This window comes from Bos indicus x Bos taurus, chromosome 2 (assembly GCF_003369695.1).
Source record: "Bos indicus x Bos taurus breed Angus x Brahman F1 hybrid chromosome 2, Bos_hybrid_MaternalHap_v2.0, whole genome shotgun sequence".
NCBI classification, from domain to species: Eukaryota; Metazoa; Chordata; class Mammalia; order Artiodactyla; family Bovidae; genus Bos; species Bos indicus x Bos taurus.
The window spans coordinates 34,542,834-34,561,692 of record NC_040077.1 but is presented as its reverse complement, the minus strand read 5'-3'; the positions used below and the strand labels follow the sequence as shown (position 1 = coordinate 34,561,692).

The 18,859-nt window shown below is 36.2% G+C and overlaps 1 protein-coding gene across 11 annotated transcripts in view; it reads left to right on the top strand.

Moving 5' to 3' along the window:
- The window catches only part of SLC4A10 (solute carrier family 4 member 10), a 343,332-nt gene that overhangs the window by 122,973 nt on the left and 201,500 nt on the right, over nt 1-18,859 (top strand). For all 11 annotated transcript variants that reach the window (XM_027559338.1, XM_027559409.1, XM_027559355.1 and 8 more), the window contains one exon: nt 5,091-5,172. In XM_027559338.1, coding sequence (XP_027415139.1) covers nt 5,091-5,172 — 82 coding nt within the window. The remainder of the gene's footprint in view (nt 1-5,090; nt 5,173-18,859) is intronic.

Sequence of the window (18,859 nt, the reverse complement as noted above, 5' to 3'; positions counted from 1 at the left end):
CCTCTATTTCTTTCCATTGATCACTGAGGAAGGCTTTCTTATCTCTCCTTGCTAGTCTCTGGAACTGTGCATTCAAATGGGTATATCTTTCCTTTTCTCCTTTGCCTTTCACTTCTCTCTTTTCACAGCTATTTGTAAGGCCTCACCAGACAACCATTTTGGTTTTTGCATTTCTTTTTCTTGGGGATGGTCTTAATCTCTGCCTCCTGTACAATGTTATGAACCTCTGTCCATAGTTCTTCAGGCACTTTGTCCATCAGATCTAATATGTTGAATCTCTTTGTCACTTCCACTGTATAATCATAAGGGATTTGATTTAGGTCACACCTGGATGGTCTAGTGGTTTTCCCTACTTTCTTCAGTTTAAGTCTGAATTTGGTAATAAGGAGTTCATGATCTGATCCACATCCTGGAATGTGAAGTCAAGTGGGCCTTAGAAAGCATCACTACGAACAAAGCTAGTGGAGGTGATGGAATTCCAGTTGAGCTATTTCAAATTCAAAAAGATGATGCTATGAAAGTGCTGCCCTCAATATACCAGTAAATTTGGAAAACTCAGCAGTGGCCACAGGACTGGAAAATGTCAGTTTTCATTCCAATCCCAAAGAAAGGCAATGCAAAAGAATGCTCAAACTACTGCACAATGCACTCTATCACACACTAGCACAGTAATGCTCAGAATTTTCCAAGCCAGGCTTCAACAGTACATGAACTGTGAACTTCCAGATGTTCAAGATGGATTTAGAAAAGGCAGAGGAACCAGAGATCAAATTGCCAACATCCGTTGAAACATCAAAAAAGCAAGAGAGTTCCAGAAAAACATCTACTGCTGTTTTATTGACTATGCCAAAGCCTTTCACTGTGTGGATCACAATTAACTATGGAAAATTCTTCAAGAGATGGGAATACCAGACCACCTGACTTGCCTCCTGAGAAATCTGGATGCAGGTCAGGAAGCAACAGTTAGAACTGGGCATGGAACAACAGACTGTTTCCAAATAGGGAAAGGAGTACAGCAAGGCTGTATATTGTCACTCTGTTTATTTAACTTATATGCAGAGTACATCATGAGAAACGCTGGGCTGAAGGAAGCACAAGCTAGAATCAAGATTGCCAGGAGAAATATCAAGAACCCCAGGTATGCAGATGATGCCACCCTTATGGCAGAAAGCTAACAAGAACTAAAGAGCCTCTTGATGAAAGTGAAAGTGGAGAGTGAATATGTTGGCTTAAAACTCAACATTCAGAAAACTAAGATCATGGCATCTGGTCGCATCACTTCATGGCAAATAGATGGGGAAACAATGAAAACAGTGAGAGACTATTTTGGGGGGGTTCCAAAATCACTGCAGATGGTGACTGCAGCCATGAAATTAAAAGACACTTGCTCCTTGGAAGAAAAGTTATGACCTACCTAGTTAGCATATTAAAAAGCAGAGACATTACTTTGCCAAAAAAGTAATAATCAAAGCTATTACTGTCTAGTCAAGCTATGGTTTTTCCAGTAGTCATGTATGAAAGTGAGAGTTGGACTATAAAGAGAGCTGACTGCTGAAGAATTGATGCTTTTGAACTTTGCTGTTGGAGAAGACTAGAGAGTCTCTTGGATTGCAAGGAGATCCAACCAGTCTACCCTAAAGGAAATCAGTCCTGAATATTCATTGGAAGGACTGATGCTGAAGCTGAAATTCCAATATTTTGGCCACCTAATAGGAAGAACTGACTCATTTGAAAAGATCCTGATGCTGGGAAAGATTGAAGGCAGAAGGAGAAGGGGATGACAGGGGATGAAAAAAAAAAAAAAAAAAAAAAGAAAATGAACTGCTTCCTCCTCTATTAATCCATTTCAAATGAGATGAGAATTATCAAAAGGACATGAAAAAGTTTCAATTTTCCTGCCCAGAGGATTGCTGTTAGATTTTAGCTTGTAAAACCAGAAAAGTTTATTCCACTGATGACTGTGCACAAGAGCCATGGTAAATCAGAAAAAGGTGTTTTTTGCATACTCTTAAAGCTGATGATATTTATAAACAATTCTAGAAGAAATTTCTGTGTGAATGAGTTAGTCTGTCCCAGGGTCATAGTCTATACCAATGCTTTTCAAATTTCAGGTCACAAGCCATTTTTCAGTCCTTACATAAATGTAATGGGTAGTGACTAGGACTTCTGAATGAAGTAGTATACCCTTGAACAGAAAATATCAGAGTGCATCGTTTGTAGGAAGAATCAATGCTAATTTGTGAAACTTTTGATTACTTGTATATGAATGTGTGACTGTGTTGGGATATGTATTTTTCAGTATGGGCCATGTTCCCCCACCCAATTAAAACTCTGTTTTCTGGGCTCAACCATCTTAAAAGTGTTTACCCAACAGTATAGAAAAGGTGAACTGTATTGAAAGGCAACACATAATATATTTATGTGTTGTCTCTCTAACGTAGTGCTAAAATTTGCTCCTTGATGAGTAAATATTAATACATATGGAAATTAGGGCACACACACACACACACACACACACACACACACACATATATATATATATCTGATTTTCACCAATTCTAAAGATAATGACAGTTCAAGATGAAGTAAAAATTTTACTTATTGCTCTATTTGGGATTAGCACATAGACTGGACCCAGGGCCATATGTTGCTCTGCATTTCCCTATATCACACCTCATGTTTACCTGCTCCTGGTCATATGGGGGAAGGGGACTACTCTGCTAAAAGTCTTGAATAATATCAAAGCAATCTTTTGAGCTCTAGCCAAAGTTGAGGAATTTCAGTATATGTATTAGCATTAATCTATATCTTCGGAATTTTTAGCTGCAAATATGGAACAACTAGGGAGTATAAACCAATACAATATTGTAAAGTAATTAGCCTGTAATTAAAATAAATAAATTTAAATTAAAAAAATAAAGAAGATAATGTGAAACTACAAAATGAGTCACTTACATTGAGCTATATTCATATTCTAGCTTCTAGTTCTTTCTCTTTTAAAGAAAAATTAAAATTAGGTCACTTCTGTTTGTAACGTGCATAGTATTTAATCAATCAGCTATTTCCTATTTAGATTCTACTTCTACTTCTGATGCAGAATTTTATTTTATCTCAGTATCTTAACATTAGCTATTCAAGAGAATTAAATTTTGTATACAGAGAGTATACATGCTTTATATAAATAAGGGGAAAAAACATTTTGTATAAGTTGAGAATTGCTTCAGATCTTTGAAATCAAAATCAAATATTTATGTACGGGGAAAAACATCTTCATATATTCTATATAAAGCTTTCCATTTGGCAGTTGTTTTCAGAGACTGCCATTTTGAGTTATAGTGGAACAGTGCTCTTTCTGACCTTTGAACAAGGATGCATGACTTAGCTTTTGGCATTCTTCCTAACAATACCCCAGAGGGCAGAGTTGTATTCCAATGTGACATATATTTGAAAATGTCTTGCACAGAGGATAAATTTCATTTGTAAATGTATCAAGAGCAGATTCAAAATAGGCTGAAGCTTGCATTTATTTGGTTCAGGAAAATGATATGTCTCGACTTTGGCTATTGCTGTTATTGCTTAAACCAACAGATTTTCTTAAACCTTGCCAAACAGAAGAGCAATGGGTTCTGAAATCTATCTTCATTTTAATTTTTTCTCTCATTATATTGTAAGTTTCTTTAATTCTAATTTCAAAGACTTTACCCTGCCTTGTGTCAGCACAAGTTGTCAGAAAGACAACAGGGTATAAAGCATGTCCTTCTGCTACATATTTTGCTGCGTTTGAAGCATATGAGAGCTGATCTTTTTAGATTGAAATATGTCTATAATTTGGGTTTCCCTGGTGGTTCAGATGGTAAAGAATCTGTGTGCAATGCAGGAGACCTGGGTTCAGTCCCTGGGTCAGGAAGATCCCCTGGAGAAGAGAATGGCAACCCACCAGTATTCTTGCCTGGAGAATCCTATGGACAGAGGAGCCTGGTGGGCTATAGTCCAAGGGGTCGCAGAGTCAGACATGACTGAGTGACTAACACTTTCACTTTTCCCATGTTTATAATCCTACAGCTGAAAGTACTGATTTGCTGAACATGGAGGACAAATCTTTATTAAGATTATGATCAGGAGTTAAAAGACTTTCAAAGAAGAAACAAAAATATTTTACTTTTCTAATAGTTATAAACTGGAATAAGCTTAGACATAGATCTTGAAACATTCATTCAAATTTATTCTACCTTTCATTTCTCCTTTTGTGCCCAGTGTTCACTTTTAAGGCAGTTTTTACATAGATGTTCACCATCAGATACAAGTTGTAAATAATTTGTATTTCTCTTCATTCAGTATTTTGTCCATTCCTACATGGTCAAACTGCAATATACTCACACCTCCCCCATTATTTTACTGAATACCTAATCACTGAGTCTACTGTTTTGAGTATGTGTATAGTGTTCAAAATACAGAGCCTATGTCCAGTTCTTCTAAATAGGTAAAAAAATTTAGAGAAACTGAATGAAGGTTTAATGCATATGATTGTAATTTACAGTTCAGTTTGAATAAAATGCCTTATACTGAAGCAAAGTCACTAGAGTTGTACTTCATTTAGTAATTGCTGCTAATTGCTTTCAAGAGGTTAGTTCTCCTCAACCATGTTTATAACTGCAATGGAATTATTTGTCCCTACCATAGCACTAGTGGCGTTAATATTAATGATTTTCACATTGCTTTTGTACAGTTCAAAGTGTCATCTTGTTAGCAAGAATTCTTTATCAGAGATAAAAATGGATGTTACTAAATTGACAGGATAACTCTTTGTTTTCTGTTTTTCATCTCACTAACAAATGATGCCAACTAGAATGTTTGACTGCCCTCAGTTTCATGGAAAATCAAGTGACATTCCTTCTCTGAAAGTGTGGTCAAATTAATCTTAGTCTTTTCTTTTGTAAACTAACACTTGATAATCAAACAGAATAGTCATGTGCAAGTAGGTTTATGTTACTAAATTAGACCTCTAAATTATCAGGTCACATTAAAATTTATTTTCTGAAATTAAGAGACTATATAGTACTATCATTTAGTCTTCTTTCTCTCTCTTCCAGAGAAATGATGAAGAAGCAGTTGTGGATAGAGGTGGAACTCGTTCTATTCTCAAAACACACTTTGAGAAAGAAGATTTAGAAGGTAAGACTTTTGGGGGGAAGGGGATACCTATTGGTATTTCAAAGAGATGTGAAGTTTTAGTAATGTGGAGAACTGCAAAAGTTGGAATCAGAGTAGTGGTGGTGGTGGGACCTGGATATGACTGTTTTGGTGTAGTCTGGAGAGCCAGGAGGCAGTCCTGCAAACAATGAGAGCCTTAATTCATTCAACAGACCTTTACTGAACCTCTCCTGTATTCCTATACTGTATTGTGTGCCAGTCTTTCAGTAACCCTTGCTTCAAGGAGTTAAAATTAATTGGGAAATGAAAAGAAAAAAATTTATGACAGACTAGCATCTTGGGTGGGGGCTATGTGACAGAGGAGGACAGGAGAGGCATCTCACTCAGTCTGTGTTGTCAGAGTAGACTGTCACTGGGAGTTAAGGACAATTGGTGTTCTAGTTTTATTGCGATATCTGTGAGAGAGGGCTCAAGGCATCATTTGTGTGACTAGATAATTCAGCAGGGAGATTCTGAACTAGAATATCCTGGGTTTAAATATCAGCTCTGTCCCTTATATGGTACAGAACCTTTAGCTAGTTAATTAGTTAGCTTCTGTGTGGCTCCTCTAGTGGCTCAGATGGTAAAGCATCTACCTGCAATGCAGGAAACCCGAGTTCAATCCCTGAATCAGGAAGAGCCCCTGGAGAAGGAAAGGGCAACCCACTCCAGGACCTAGCCTGGAAAATTTAATGGAGGGAGGAGCCTGGCAAAGAGTCGGAAATGACTGAGAGACTTCACTTTCACTTTCTCAGTTTTTTTCTCTGTTGTTAAAATAAAGATAACAATGGAATGTGTTTCCTAAAGTTCTTGTGAGAAATAAGGGGAAAATACTTAGAATAGTACCCAGTGCAGGAGTTACATAAGTGTTGGCAATTTTTCATTTCAGTTCAGTCGCTCAGTCATGTCTGACTGTTTGAGACCCCAGGGACTGCAGCACTCCAGGCTTCCCTGTCCATCACCAACTCCCAGAGCTTACTCAAACTCATATCCATTGAGTTGGTGATGCCATCCAGCCATCTCATCCTCTGTCGTCCCCTTCTCCTCCTGCCTTCAATCTTTCCCAGCATCAGGGTCTTTTCCATTGAGTCAGTTCTTTGCATCAGGTGGCCAAAGTATCGGAGTTTCAGATTCAACATCAGTCCTTCCAGTGAATATTCAGGGTTGATTTCCTTTAGTATGGACTGGTTGTATCTCCTTGCCATCTAAGGGACTCTCAAGAGTCTTTTCCAACACCACAGTTCAAAAGCATCAATTCTTCGGCGCTCAGCTTTCTTTATAGTCCAACTCTCACATCCATACATGACTACTGGAAAAACTATAGCCTTGACTAGACCGACCTTTGTTGGCAAAGTAATGTCTCTGCTTTTTAATATTCTGTCTAGGTTGGTCATAGATTTTCTTCCAAGGAGCAAACGTCTTTTAATTTCATGGTTGCAGTCACCATCTGCAGTGATTTTGGAGCCCCCCAAAATAGTCTGTCATTGTTTCTACTGTTTCCCACCTATTTGCCATGAAGTGATGGGACCAGATGCCATGATCTTAGTTTTCTGAATGTTGAGTTTTAAGCCAACTTTTCCACTCTCCTCTTTCACTTTCATCAAGAGGCTCTTTAGTTCTTCTTCACTTTCTACCATAAGGGTGGTGTCATCTGCATATCTGAACTTATTGATATTTCTCCCAGCAGTCTTGATTCTAGCTTGTGCTTCATCCAGCCCAATGTTTCTCATGATGTACTCTGCATATAAGTTAAATAAGCAGGGTGACAATATACAGCCTTGATGTACTCCTTTCCTGATTTGGAACCAGTCTGTTGTTCCATGTCTAGTTCTAACTGTTGCTTCCTGACCTGCATACAGATTTCTCAAGAGGCAGGTCAGGTGGTCCTGTATTCCCATCTCTTTCAGAATTCTCCACAGTTTATTGCGGTCCACACAGTCAAAGGCTTTGGCATAGTCAATAAAACAGAAATAGATGTTTTTCTGGAACTCTTTCGCTTTTTCGATGATCCAGCGGATGTTGGCAATTTGATCTCTGGTTCCTCTGCCTTTTCTAAATCCAGCTTGAATATCTGGAAGTTCATGGTTCACGTACTTTGAAGCCTCGCTTGGAGAATTTTGAGCATTACTTTGCTAGCGTGTGAGATGAGTGCAATTGTGTGGTTGTTTAAGCATTCTTTGGCAATTATTATTATACCACAATTAATGTGTGCACACCATTAGTTGATATTTTTTATATTAAGAAAATTTAATGAGAAAATTAGGGAAGAAAATAGGTTACTATGGTGCAATTTCTACAGACTTTCAAATGCAGACTTTCAAATCTTGGAATTAATAGCACTCAAAATTCCTTGGCCTTCCGTTTATCAAGCAGCTGGGTGTTTAGCAAACAGAGGGCTAGACGGAAAATCAAGAGACCTGTATTTTAGCTTTGACCTTGTAGTAAAGTGTATAGTTTTAGGCTGAGCCAATGAAGGGGGTGAAACAGACAATGATTATTACTAGTGGGATACAAGGTATATAGTATTTTTCATTTCTTTGTTGAAAAGTGATACCCAAATTATCTGAAGTAAAATGAATTGGAGATAGCTCCTAATAATCTACTGCAGTCTAAAGTGTTTATTCCCCTTAAGAATTGTAATGTAGCCACTTAAATTACAATTAAATTAATTATTCTTGTGTCTTACCTTTAGCTACAACAATTAAGTAAGAGGAGAGGTAATATACTATCTAGAGACAACTTTCAAACTATACCTACTCTATGCCTGACACTTCGCTTGATTCACAGAAAACCCCCGAGGTCTAGAAAATTTATACTTACTGGGTGGGCTCAGTAATTTGCGTGCTATCCATGTTTATTATATAAACTAAAATAAGCAGAAACTTGAAAAATCTAACCCAGTAATGAGTAATATAAAGGTAATTTTTCTTTAGATTTGAAATGCTATTGCTTTTTTCTCAGCAGTGTATTTACTGTCCTACTTAAGTTGTACCATGACTTAAACTATGCTTATGTTCACTAACTCACACAAGAAAACCTAACAAAACAAGAATTTAGTGTACGAATATACTCTATTCCAGGGAAAAATCATCTTGGGTTTAAAGATTATGATTGATAATCCACACACAGATAAATGCAAGTTAACAGTTAGTAATTTATAAATGGGGCTTCCTTGGTAGCCCTGACAGTAAAGTGTCTGCCTGCAATGTGGGAGACCTGGGTTCGATCCCTGGGTCGGGAAGGATCCCCTGGAGAAGGAAATTTATAAATAGCTAATGTAAAATGGTAAATGGTCCCTTTGAATGGAAAATACATAATGCTAAAATAAGGTCATTTTATAAGGTCATTTTAATTATTGTGTTAACATATATTACATACATTTCCTTTTACTGGAAATGATTAGGAAATGCACATAACAGTGCTCAATGCTTTAAAAGAGATTTCTGATTGAAAAAACACAATTGGATAAATCATATTTGTTTCATTTGCTGATGTCTATAGTGGGAATTTTAATCCCAGAAGTGAATAATTGTGACCGAGTCACTGGTGATTGAAAATAACATCACAGAATGCAAGCATAATATTATATTATAGAATTTTAAAAAATGAGGAAAACCTTATTTATGTTGGTTTTATAAGTATTTGTTTTGCTCCCAGATCATAGTGAGTAGATAAATATTCCAGCATTTGAGGATGCTGTAGAGGATTCTGTTGTGATGCATGCAAAGAATAAACAAATCTGTTAGTGATTCCCAAGTTGATTACCCTGCATCAGAAAGTAGTGCAGGGGCAATGAAGTAGCCATCATGGTTCAGAAAAAATCAACTGGTCGCATTATATATTATAACATGGGCAAGGTGAGAGCCCCAGACAGAAAGGTGGCATTTCTGAGGGTAATGGAGGTAGTGTGGTAGTTTCTCCTTTTGTGTAGTTAAAGGAAAAGACAGGAGCACCACTTTTGAAGAGCTTCTTTAGTAACATGGATAAAATATACCAATAGATACTTATTTGATATGAAATAGAAGTTCTTTGTGGTAAAAAAGCATAACATAAAATTTATCATCATAACCAATTCTAAGTGTACAGTTCAGTGTTGTTAAACCTAGTCACAATGTTGTATAAGCCATCTCCAGAACTTTTTCATCCTCAAAACTGAAATTCTGTAAAGCAACGACTCCCCGTTTCCTTCTCCCCTGGCAACCACCATTCTACCTTCTGTTTCCATGAATTTGGCTACCCTGTACACATCATGTAAGTGAAATCATGCAGTATTTGTCTTTTTTGACTGATTTATTTCACTTAGCATAATGTCTTGAAGGTTTATCCATGTTGTAGCATGTGTTAGACTTACTTTCCTTATGAAGACTGAGTAATATCCATTGTACGTATATACTACATTCTATTTATCCATTCATCTATTAATGGACATAATTGCTTTCATCTCTTTGCTGTTGTGAGTAGTGCTGTTATAAGCATGAATATGCAGATATTTCTTTGGGACCCTGCTTTCAATTCTTTTGAGTATATACCCCTACATGGACTTGCTGGATCCTAGGGTCAATCCTAAAGGAATATCCATTGGAAAAATATCCTTTGGAATATCCTGAATATCCATTGGAAAAACTCTGATACTTTGGCTACCTGATGCAAAGAGCTGACTTATTGGAAAAGATCTTGATGCTGTGAAAGATTGAAGGCAAAAGGAGAAGTGGGTGGCAGAGAATGAGATGGTTAGATAGTATCACGAACTCAATGGACATGAATCTGAGCGAACTCTGGAGATAGTGGAGGACAGAGAAGCCTGGTGTACTGTGGTCCGTGGGGTTGCAAAGAGTCATATACAATTTAGAGACTGAACAATAACAACAAGGGTTGTTGTTTTTAATTTGTAGAGGAATTGTCATATTGTTTTTCATAGTTTATGCACCATTTTACATTCCCACCAAACTGTACAAGGGTTCCATTTTTTTTAACCTCCTCACTAATACTTGCAGTTTTCCAAGTTTTCTTGATAGTAGCCATCCTAATGGATGTGAGGTGATTTCTCATTGTGGTTTTCATTTGCATTTTCCTAATAATTAGTGGTATGAAACATCTTCTCACATGCTTGTTGGACATTTGTGTGTCATCTTTGGAGAAGTGTCTATTCAAGTCTTTCGTGCATTATTTGTATTTTTAATGTTGTTGTTGATACATGATTTGTAAATATTTTCTCCTGTCCAGTAGATTGCCCCTTAGCTCTGTTGACTGTGTCCTTTGGTACACATAAAATTTTAATGTTTTGATGTAGTCCAATTTGTCTAGTTTTGCTTTTGTTGCCTATGTTTTTGGTGTTATTTTCAGGAAATACTTGCCAAGTCCAATGTCATAAAGCTTTTTCCTATGTTTACTTCTAATTTATAGTTTTGGGTCTTACCTTTAGGTCTTTGATTCATTTTGAGTTAGTTTCTGTATATGGCATAGAATGCTTGCCCTTTTATCCTTCATATTCCTTTGTTGCCTAACCTTATACTTGTTACAGCTTGCATCCCTCCTCACAGGTTAAACTTTACCCAAAATCATTGATATATATAAATAAATTCTTTAGTGAGTGAGATACAATTTGTTTTCTGTGTTTTTAGCACATATTTCTAAAATAATACCCGCTATTTTCTACATCTTGAAAACATATAGGAGGCAGTAAAACCTTAAGAATATTATTAGAAACTTTGTGTTCAAAACCTTTTAGTTGTTCCATACTAAATTGGGGGCTTCCCAGGTGGCTCAGTGGTAAAGAATCCACCTGTAATGCAGGAGACCTGGGTTTGATCCCTGGGTTGGGAATATCCCCTGGAGGAGGGCATGGAAACCCACTCCAGTATTCTTGCCTGGAAAATCCCCGTGGATAGAGGAGCCTGGTGGGCCACAGTCCACAGGGTTGCAAAGAGTCGTACACGACTCAGCAACTAAGCACACAAATTGGGAACTTCCCAGGTGGCTCAGTGGTAAAGAATCCACCTGCAATGCTGGAGGTGCAGATTAGATCCTGGGTTGGGAAGAGCCCCTGGAGAGGGAAGTGGCAACCCACTTCAGTATTCTTGCCTGAACAGAAATCCCATGGACAGAGAAGCCTGGCGGGCTACAGTCTGTGGAGCTGCAAAGAGTCAGACCTGACTTCATGACTAAACAACAATACCAAATTGGTGCCTTCTCATCTTCTCCACAAAGAATAGAATTTTCATCCTACCCATCCATTAGTGTTTGCTTGATCCCTCCTGGCAGAATAATTATCTTCCTCCTTCAGATAACTCTTTCTGAATGTACATCATTTCATATATTATTATTACGTATATATTTCTTATCATTCTTATTTGATTACAAGCTTGTCCAGAAACAAATCTTTGTTTTACCTGTTATTTGCATTATATCATGGTATCTATCCAGCACTTTTTCTTATACTCAATAGATACTAAAAAATGTGTTGCATTGAATCTCATTTATATGTAATTCAATAATATGTCACTAAACATGTAAGAAGTCAAGTTTATGTAATATAATTAGATGCATAGTCAACACTCATCAAATATTTAATTACCTTTCAAACATTTAACATGTAAATACAGGAGGTTCTGATTATGCACTGTACCAAGATAAATAAAACTAGTTACATCTTAATTAGATATTCAGGAATTCATAAATTTTAAACTTTAATGGAAAAGTTAAGCTAATATTTAAATCTTGGCCTACAAATTAAATTAAAAAGACATTTTGTTTATTTTATGTAGCTTTTAGCAGAGAGCAAAATACTTTTAAGTCATGGATTTAATAAATTATTCCTATACCTTGATATTCTTTTGCTCACTTTATTTTAGACAAAAAATTAGGCTTACTAGTTTACTTCTTTTAGTACCATTCAAAATATTGTGGACCCAAAGTCCAGAGAAAATATAAGTAAAATATGTAGTGCAAAGCTGTCATGCAACATAATTTTATCAATGATAATACCTTCCCACTTCCTTCATTTCACCTAATGCATTCCTGTGCTCTTAAGATAACTAAAATGCTTTTCTGACCATAATTATTGTAATGTCAGAAGTATTTTTCACTAAAAAACAGAAGATAATTGCTGATCCTATGATTTTAATATTTTTCAACGAAAGTAAAAAATAATTTAAAAAAATAGAGAAAAATCAAAAAATTAGGCTTATATATTTTTCTTTCTGATTTTTTTAATCTCTAAAAATTGTCATCGGAAGGCAAAAATGAATTCTGGTAAGAGAAACAAAAGTTGCCTTCAGAGAGATTGAGATGGGCTTAAAAGGATGAATGAGAGTTCTGAGGACAAAGAAGGAAGGATTTATCATATGCTGGGAATGGCAAATATGGTGTGGCTAACACACTGGAATTGTGTACATGCAGGTTAAGGAGTGACTGGAAATGAAGTTTAAATATTTGCATAAGGTAAGTCAAATAATGAAGAATGAATTAATTTTTTAAAGTTACTCAGTGTGGTAAGTGCTATTATCATCTCAATTTTATGGATAAAGAAACCAAAGCCCAAAGGACTGGGCTGCCGAGGCCCTGACTAGCAAGTGTAATAGCAGGGATTCAGACACTCAAGGATCTGGGCTTTTAAAACCTATATAAACATAATGTGGAGACTTGTTTTTTAGGTGACTGAATGGGGCAACATGTGTATTAACTGGAAGACTGGGGCATATTTACTCAGTCATAACTATTTTTAAAAAGTTGAGATTATCCAATGAAGCAATAAAGAATTTTATAGTACCTGCATTTCAATAGCTTTCCAAATAATTTTGCAAAAATTTGAAAAATTTAAAACTAGTAAATTCCCATTAGACCGATTCATTTACACAAAAGGAAGAGCTCTATCCCTTTGGAGACAATTTTTAATATAACCTCATGTTCTCTTATTTTAAATTCTTGTCTCTGCTGTACCACAGAATGAATAATCTTATTGTTTAGTTTTCAAATGTCTTTTATTTGAAAAAGAAAGAATCATTTTTCCTGCTATTTTTGGTTGCTAGCTTTTGTGCAATTTAATATTGTGATACAGGTTCTATGTCACTTGATGGAGAAATTCTAACTGGTATTTGGTCCATTGGTAATAATTAGTGGAGTAAATTAACTACATAGGTCCATTTAAAATTGTACATTCTGCCTGCCACACACTTTAGATATTTGAGGATGGGAATTGGGCAGATAGTCTAAAAGTGAAGATACCAGAAAAAAAAAATAGCCAGTAGTAAATTTTATTTCCTAATTGAATATCTTGGCTACCTATGTACATTTCACAATGAATTGTTTTATTTTTCTCCTGGGTATCCTAAAAATAAAAACTAAATAAGAGAATGTTTGTTTTTAAACAGTCTAATAATGGAATTACTTTTATTCCTAAAATTAACTCCCAGGTGAGCTATACATCATGTTCCATATTTCTTCATACTAATTGTTCCACATGAATTTTGTGTGTGACCCACATCTTTATTTTGATATATAAATTTATTTGTGATATTTTTTCTGTTTGGAGTGGTAGCTTGATAGTTATTTATAGTCTGTTTTTGGAGTATATTGTAAATTTTAAAGATCTATTTTTCTAAATTTGGTCATGGCTTATTAGATCATTTGCAAATAGTCATATCATTTGCAAGTATGTCCTTGCATGAGGATAGTAATAGTAACAAATATTCTAATGTGTATATGTGACTAAGAAATCCAGCAAATTTGTGGTTTAATAATTTAGGAGTCCTTGTTGTATTTTTTCCATCCCTAGTTTACAATGTCAGTTTTTAGGCAGCTGATTTTAGAATAAGAGCATATATTCTTAATCTCCCTCATTATTCCTTATAAATCTGTCTCTATTTACTACCTATTCTCTACTTATCAAAGGCACAGTACAGATTTGAAGTATTTGCTATGTAATGTGACCTAAGACATATCCTTTGTGAATAAGGAGAACTGTATATTTGTGTGTGTATATGTAAAATTTTCAGTCATTTGCTATTTTAGTGATACAATAGATGAAAAGAAATCCCTTTTCATTACCTTAAATATAATCCTATAAATATTAAAATAGGGTATTTTGCAGCAAAGAATTTATTCCTTTAATCCTTCTATATTTTTCTTCAAAAATATTTAATACTTTGAAGACAAACCACAAATGATTAAAGCTTCTTAATATGTTTATATTAACACTATACTTTTGAGTTTTCCAGACATCTGAGACTTAAATGAGTTGATTATTTTGTTATAAAGTTTAATAGTATGGGAGTAGTATTCTGAAAGTGACATTGTGAAGGAATCAATTTAGTCTACTTCTTGATTAAATTCTTCAATCTCTATTTCTACTAGCTTCCCTCTAGAGCTATCCTACTTTAAAACTCCTTAGCTGCATGTGATCAGAACCTCCACAGGTTATCCCCTCACAATTGAAGCACAGGTGGGCTACCAATCAATTTGGACTTCCCTTGTGAAGTCATCATCATTCACCAATATTAATTGCGTGCTAATGGTATACAAGCAGTGAGCAAAACTTCTGCTTTATGCTCTTTATTTTCCAAGGTGGTTTACATACTGGTGCTATCAAAAGGGCACTTGAGCTGTAAACTTCCTTGGGAAAAATTACAGTGGCCACCTTGCACATAAATGTTTACATTTAAAATAGCAATTGCAATAAATAATGATGATAGTAAATGTTAAATAGTAATTGAAAGAGATGATGTTCTTAAATTTCTGGATTTTTTTGTTGTTGTTCAGTTGCTAAGTTGTGTATGACTCTTTATGACCCCAGCACTCCAGAATTCCCTGTGCTTTACTATCTCCTGGAGTTTGTCCAGATTTATGTCCACTGGCTCTGTGATGCTATCTAACCATCTCATCCTCTTACTGCCCTCTTCTCCTTTTGCCCTCAATCTTTCCCAGCATCGGGGTCTTTTCCAATGAGCCGGCTATTTGCTTCAGGTGGCCAAAGTACTGGAGCTTCAACTTCACCATCTATCCTTCCAATGAATATTCAGGGTTGATTTCCTTTAGGATTGACTGGTTTGATCTTTTTGCAGTCCAAGGGACTCTCAAGAGTCTTCTCCAGCACCACATTTTGAAAGCATCAGTTCTTCAGCACTCAGCTTTCTTTAGTCCATCTTTCACATAGGTATACGACTACTGGAAAAACCATACCTTTGACTATACAGACCTTTGTCAGCAAAGTGATGTCTTTGATTTTTAATATGCTGTCTAGGTATCTATCTTTTAATTTCATGGCTGCAGTAGCCATCTGCAGTGATTTAGGAGCCCAAGAAAATAAAATCGGTCATTGCTTCCACTTTTTCCCCATCCATTTGCCATGAAGCGATGGGACCTGATGCCATGATCTTCAGTTTTTGAATGTTGAATTTTAAGCCAGTTTTTTCACTCTCCTCTTTCACTCTCATCAAGAGGCTCTTTAGTTCCTTTTTACTTTCTGCCATTAGAGGGGTATCATCTGCATACCTGAGGTTGTTGATATTCTCCCAGCAATCTTGAGCCCAGCTTGTGATCCACTGGAGCCTGCCAATGGGTCCAGCCTGGCATTTTGCATGACGTACTCTGCATGTAACTTAAATAGAGTGACAATATAGAACCTTGTCGTTTTCCTTTCCCAAGTAACTTTAGTCATGTCCAACTCTTTGTGACCCTGTGAACTTTAGCCTGCCAGGCTCCTTTGTCCATGAGATTCTCCAGGCAAGAATACTGAAGTGGGTTGCCATGCCCTCCTCCAGGGGCTCTTCCGACTCAGAGATTGAACCCATATCTCTTACGTCTCCTGGATTGGCAGGTGGGTTCTTTACCACTAGCGCCACTTGGAAACCCCATTCTGTATTATAGACATCTATACTTTTATCACCGGAGAAGGCAATGGCAACCCACTCCAGTACTCTTGCCTGGAAAATCCCATGGACAGAGGAGCCTGGTAGGCTGCAGTCCATGGGGTCGCTAAGAGTCGGAATCGACTGAGCGACTTCACTTTCACTTTTCACTTTCATGCATTGGAGAAGGAAATGGCAACCCACTCCAGTGTTCTTGCCTGGAGAATCCCAGGGACGGGGGAGCCTGGTGGGCTGCCATCTATGGGGTCGCACAGAGTCGGACACGACTGAAGCGACTTGGCAGCAGCAGCAGCAGCAGCATACTTTTATCACACATTTTATAATTTTATACACATTTATACTTTTATTTTATACCTTATTTTCTTGGGCTCCAAAATCACTGCAGATGGTGACTGCAGCTATGAAATTAAAAGACACTTGTTCCTTGGAGGAACAGCTATGACACACTGAAACATGTATATTATCATGTATGAAACAGATCACCAGTTCAGGTTTGATGCATGAGACAGGGTGCTCAGCGCTGGTACACTGGGATGACTCTGAAGGATGGGATGGGGAGGGAGGTGGGAGGGGGGTTCAGGATGGGGAACACATGTACACCCATGGCTGATTCATGTCAGCCATGTATGACATGTATGACAAATGTATGACAAAACCACTACAATATTGTACAGTAATTAGCCTCTGATTAAAATAAATTAATTAAAAAAAAAGAAAAAACGAAAGCTATGACAAACCTAGACAGCATATTAAATTACTTTACCAACAAAGGTCCGTCTAGTCAAAGCTATGGTTTTTGCAGTAGTCATGTATAGATGCTAGAGTTGGACTATAAAGAAAGCTGAATGCCAAATAATTGATGCTTTTGAACTGTGGTGTTAGAGAAGACTCTTGAGAGTTCCTTGAACTGCAAAGAGATCCAACCAGTCCATTCTAAAGGAGATCAGCCCTGGGTGTTCTTTGGAAGGACTGATGCTGAAGCTGAAACTCCAATACTTTGGACACCTGATGCAAAGAATTGGAAAAGACCCTGATGCTGGGAGGGATTGAGGGTAGGAGGAGAAGGGGACGACAGAGGATGAGATGGTTGGATGGCATCACCTACTCGGTGGACATGAGTTTGAGCAAACTGTGGGAATTGGTGATGGACAGGGAAACCTGGCGTGCTGCAGTCCATGGGGTGCAAAGAGACAGACACGACTGAGGGACTGAACTGAACTGATACTTTTATCAGTGCTATTAATAGTATCACTAGAACTTTAATAGAATTAATTCCATTTTGTGTACTGGTATTCTGAGGTTGCTTTTTGGAATCTTCTTTTATATTTTCTTCTGATGACAATACCCCATTCTATCATTTCTCTTTCCTAACCTACCTAGTCATCCCTATTACCCTTAGTTTGTCAGGACTGCTGAAAGCATAATGAAAATAACTAAGTATCGTTTCTTTCTCTCTCTACTCCTCTATCATCTATATCCCAACTGAGAGCTTCAGTTGGGAAGATAATACACAAAATCAAAACAAATGAAAGCATGATTAAAAAAAAATAAAAATTTGATTTTCTGCTGATAAATTTAGCTTTTATCTTGTCTCTGCAGCAGGAATATTATGAATATCATTTTTATTGAAGTTTAGTTGATTTACAATATTGTATTTACTTCAGATTATAGCCAGTTAGTCAATATTTTTATAGATTATATTCCATTTAATATTATTACAAAATGGATGCTATAATTTCCTGTGCTGTACAATATAGCCTTGTTGTTTATCTACTTTATACATAGCAGTTTTTATCTCTTAATCCTCTACCCCTAGCTTGCTGCTCCCCCTTCCCTCTCCCTGATGGTGACAACTGCTTTATCCTCTGTATCTGTGAATCTGTTCTGTTTTGTTATGTACATTCATCTTACTTTTTAGATTCCACATATAAGTGATAACATAGAGTATTGTCTTTCTCTGACTTCTTTCACTAAGCATAATGCTTTCTAGGTTCATGAATCCACGTTGCTACAAATGGCAAAATTTCATTCCTTTTTAAGGCTGAGTAATATTTCATTATGTATTATACATTGTATATTATATATAATAACTTTAAGATTATACATAATGTCCTTAACTATTAATATTCCTTTTGACTTTTCAAACCTGCTTCTAAATTACCTTTGGAGCATTTATGAATAACATATTACAGTCTTATTACCAAAAGGATTTATAATATCTAGCTAAATTATTTAGAATTATACCTATTTTTTCCTCTGCATAACTCAATTTTTTCTTATAATAATAAATTGCTATTATTTAATAGGATGACAATATAATGGGAAAGCATTTTTTGATACTCTAATGCAAATGATGGTAGTACTGATCATGAACATGAAAGTCATGTTTGCTAAGTTGAAATAATGATTGCTTCTCTCATGCTATCTCACTTTGATTTTCTGTTAAGGTTTATTAATATGCATTCTGTCTATTAAAAAGGTGTTCTTAATTGCCAACTACATGTCCTTTTGAAATCTCAGTTGCTTGTAAAACTTTTGACTATACCTTTGTTTTTAGATATTCCTTCTCTTTTCTCATCTCCCTTCCTGTGGCTTCTCAGAGAAGTCTTCCTTAGTATTTTTTCTGTTTTATCCACTGGTCTCTCTTAGTCTACTTGAGATTTCTATGTTTATTCCCAAAATTAAAATAGTTTTTATTGTTTTAAAAGTTATTAAAACAATATTTTAAAACAAAAAATTACTTGAGTTAGGAAAATCCAAGAAATATAAAAAAGTATAAAGAAGGCAAACAAAACAAAACAATA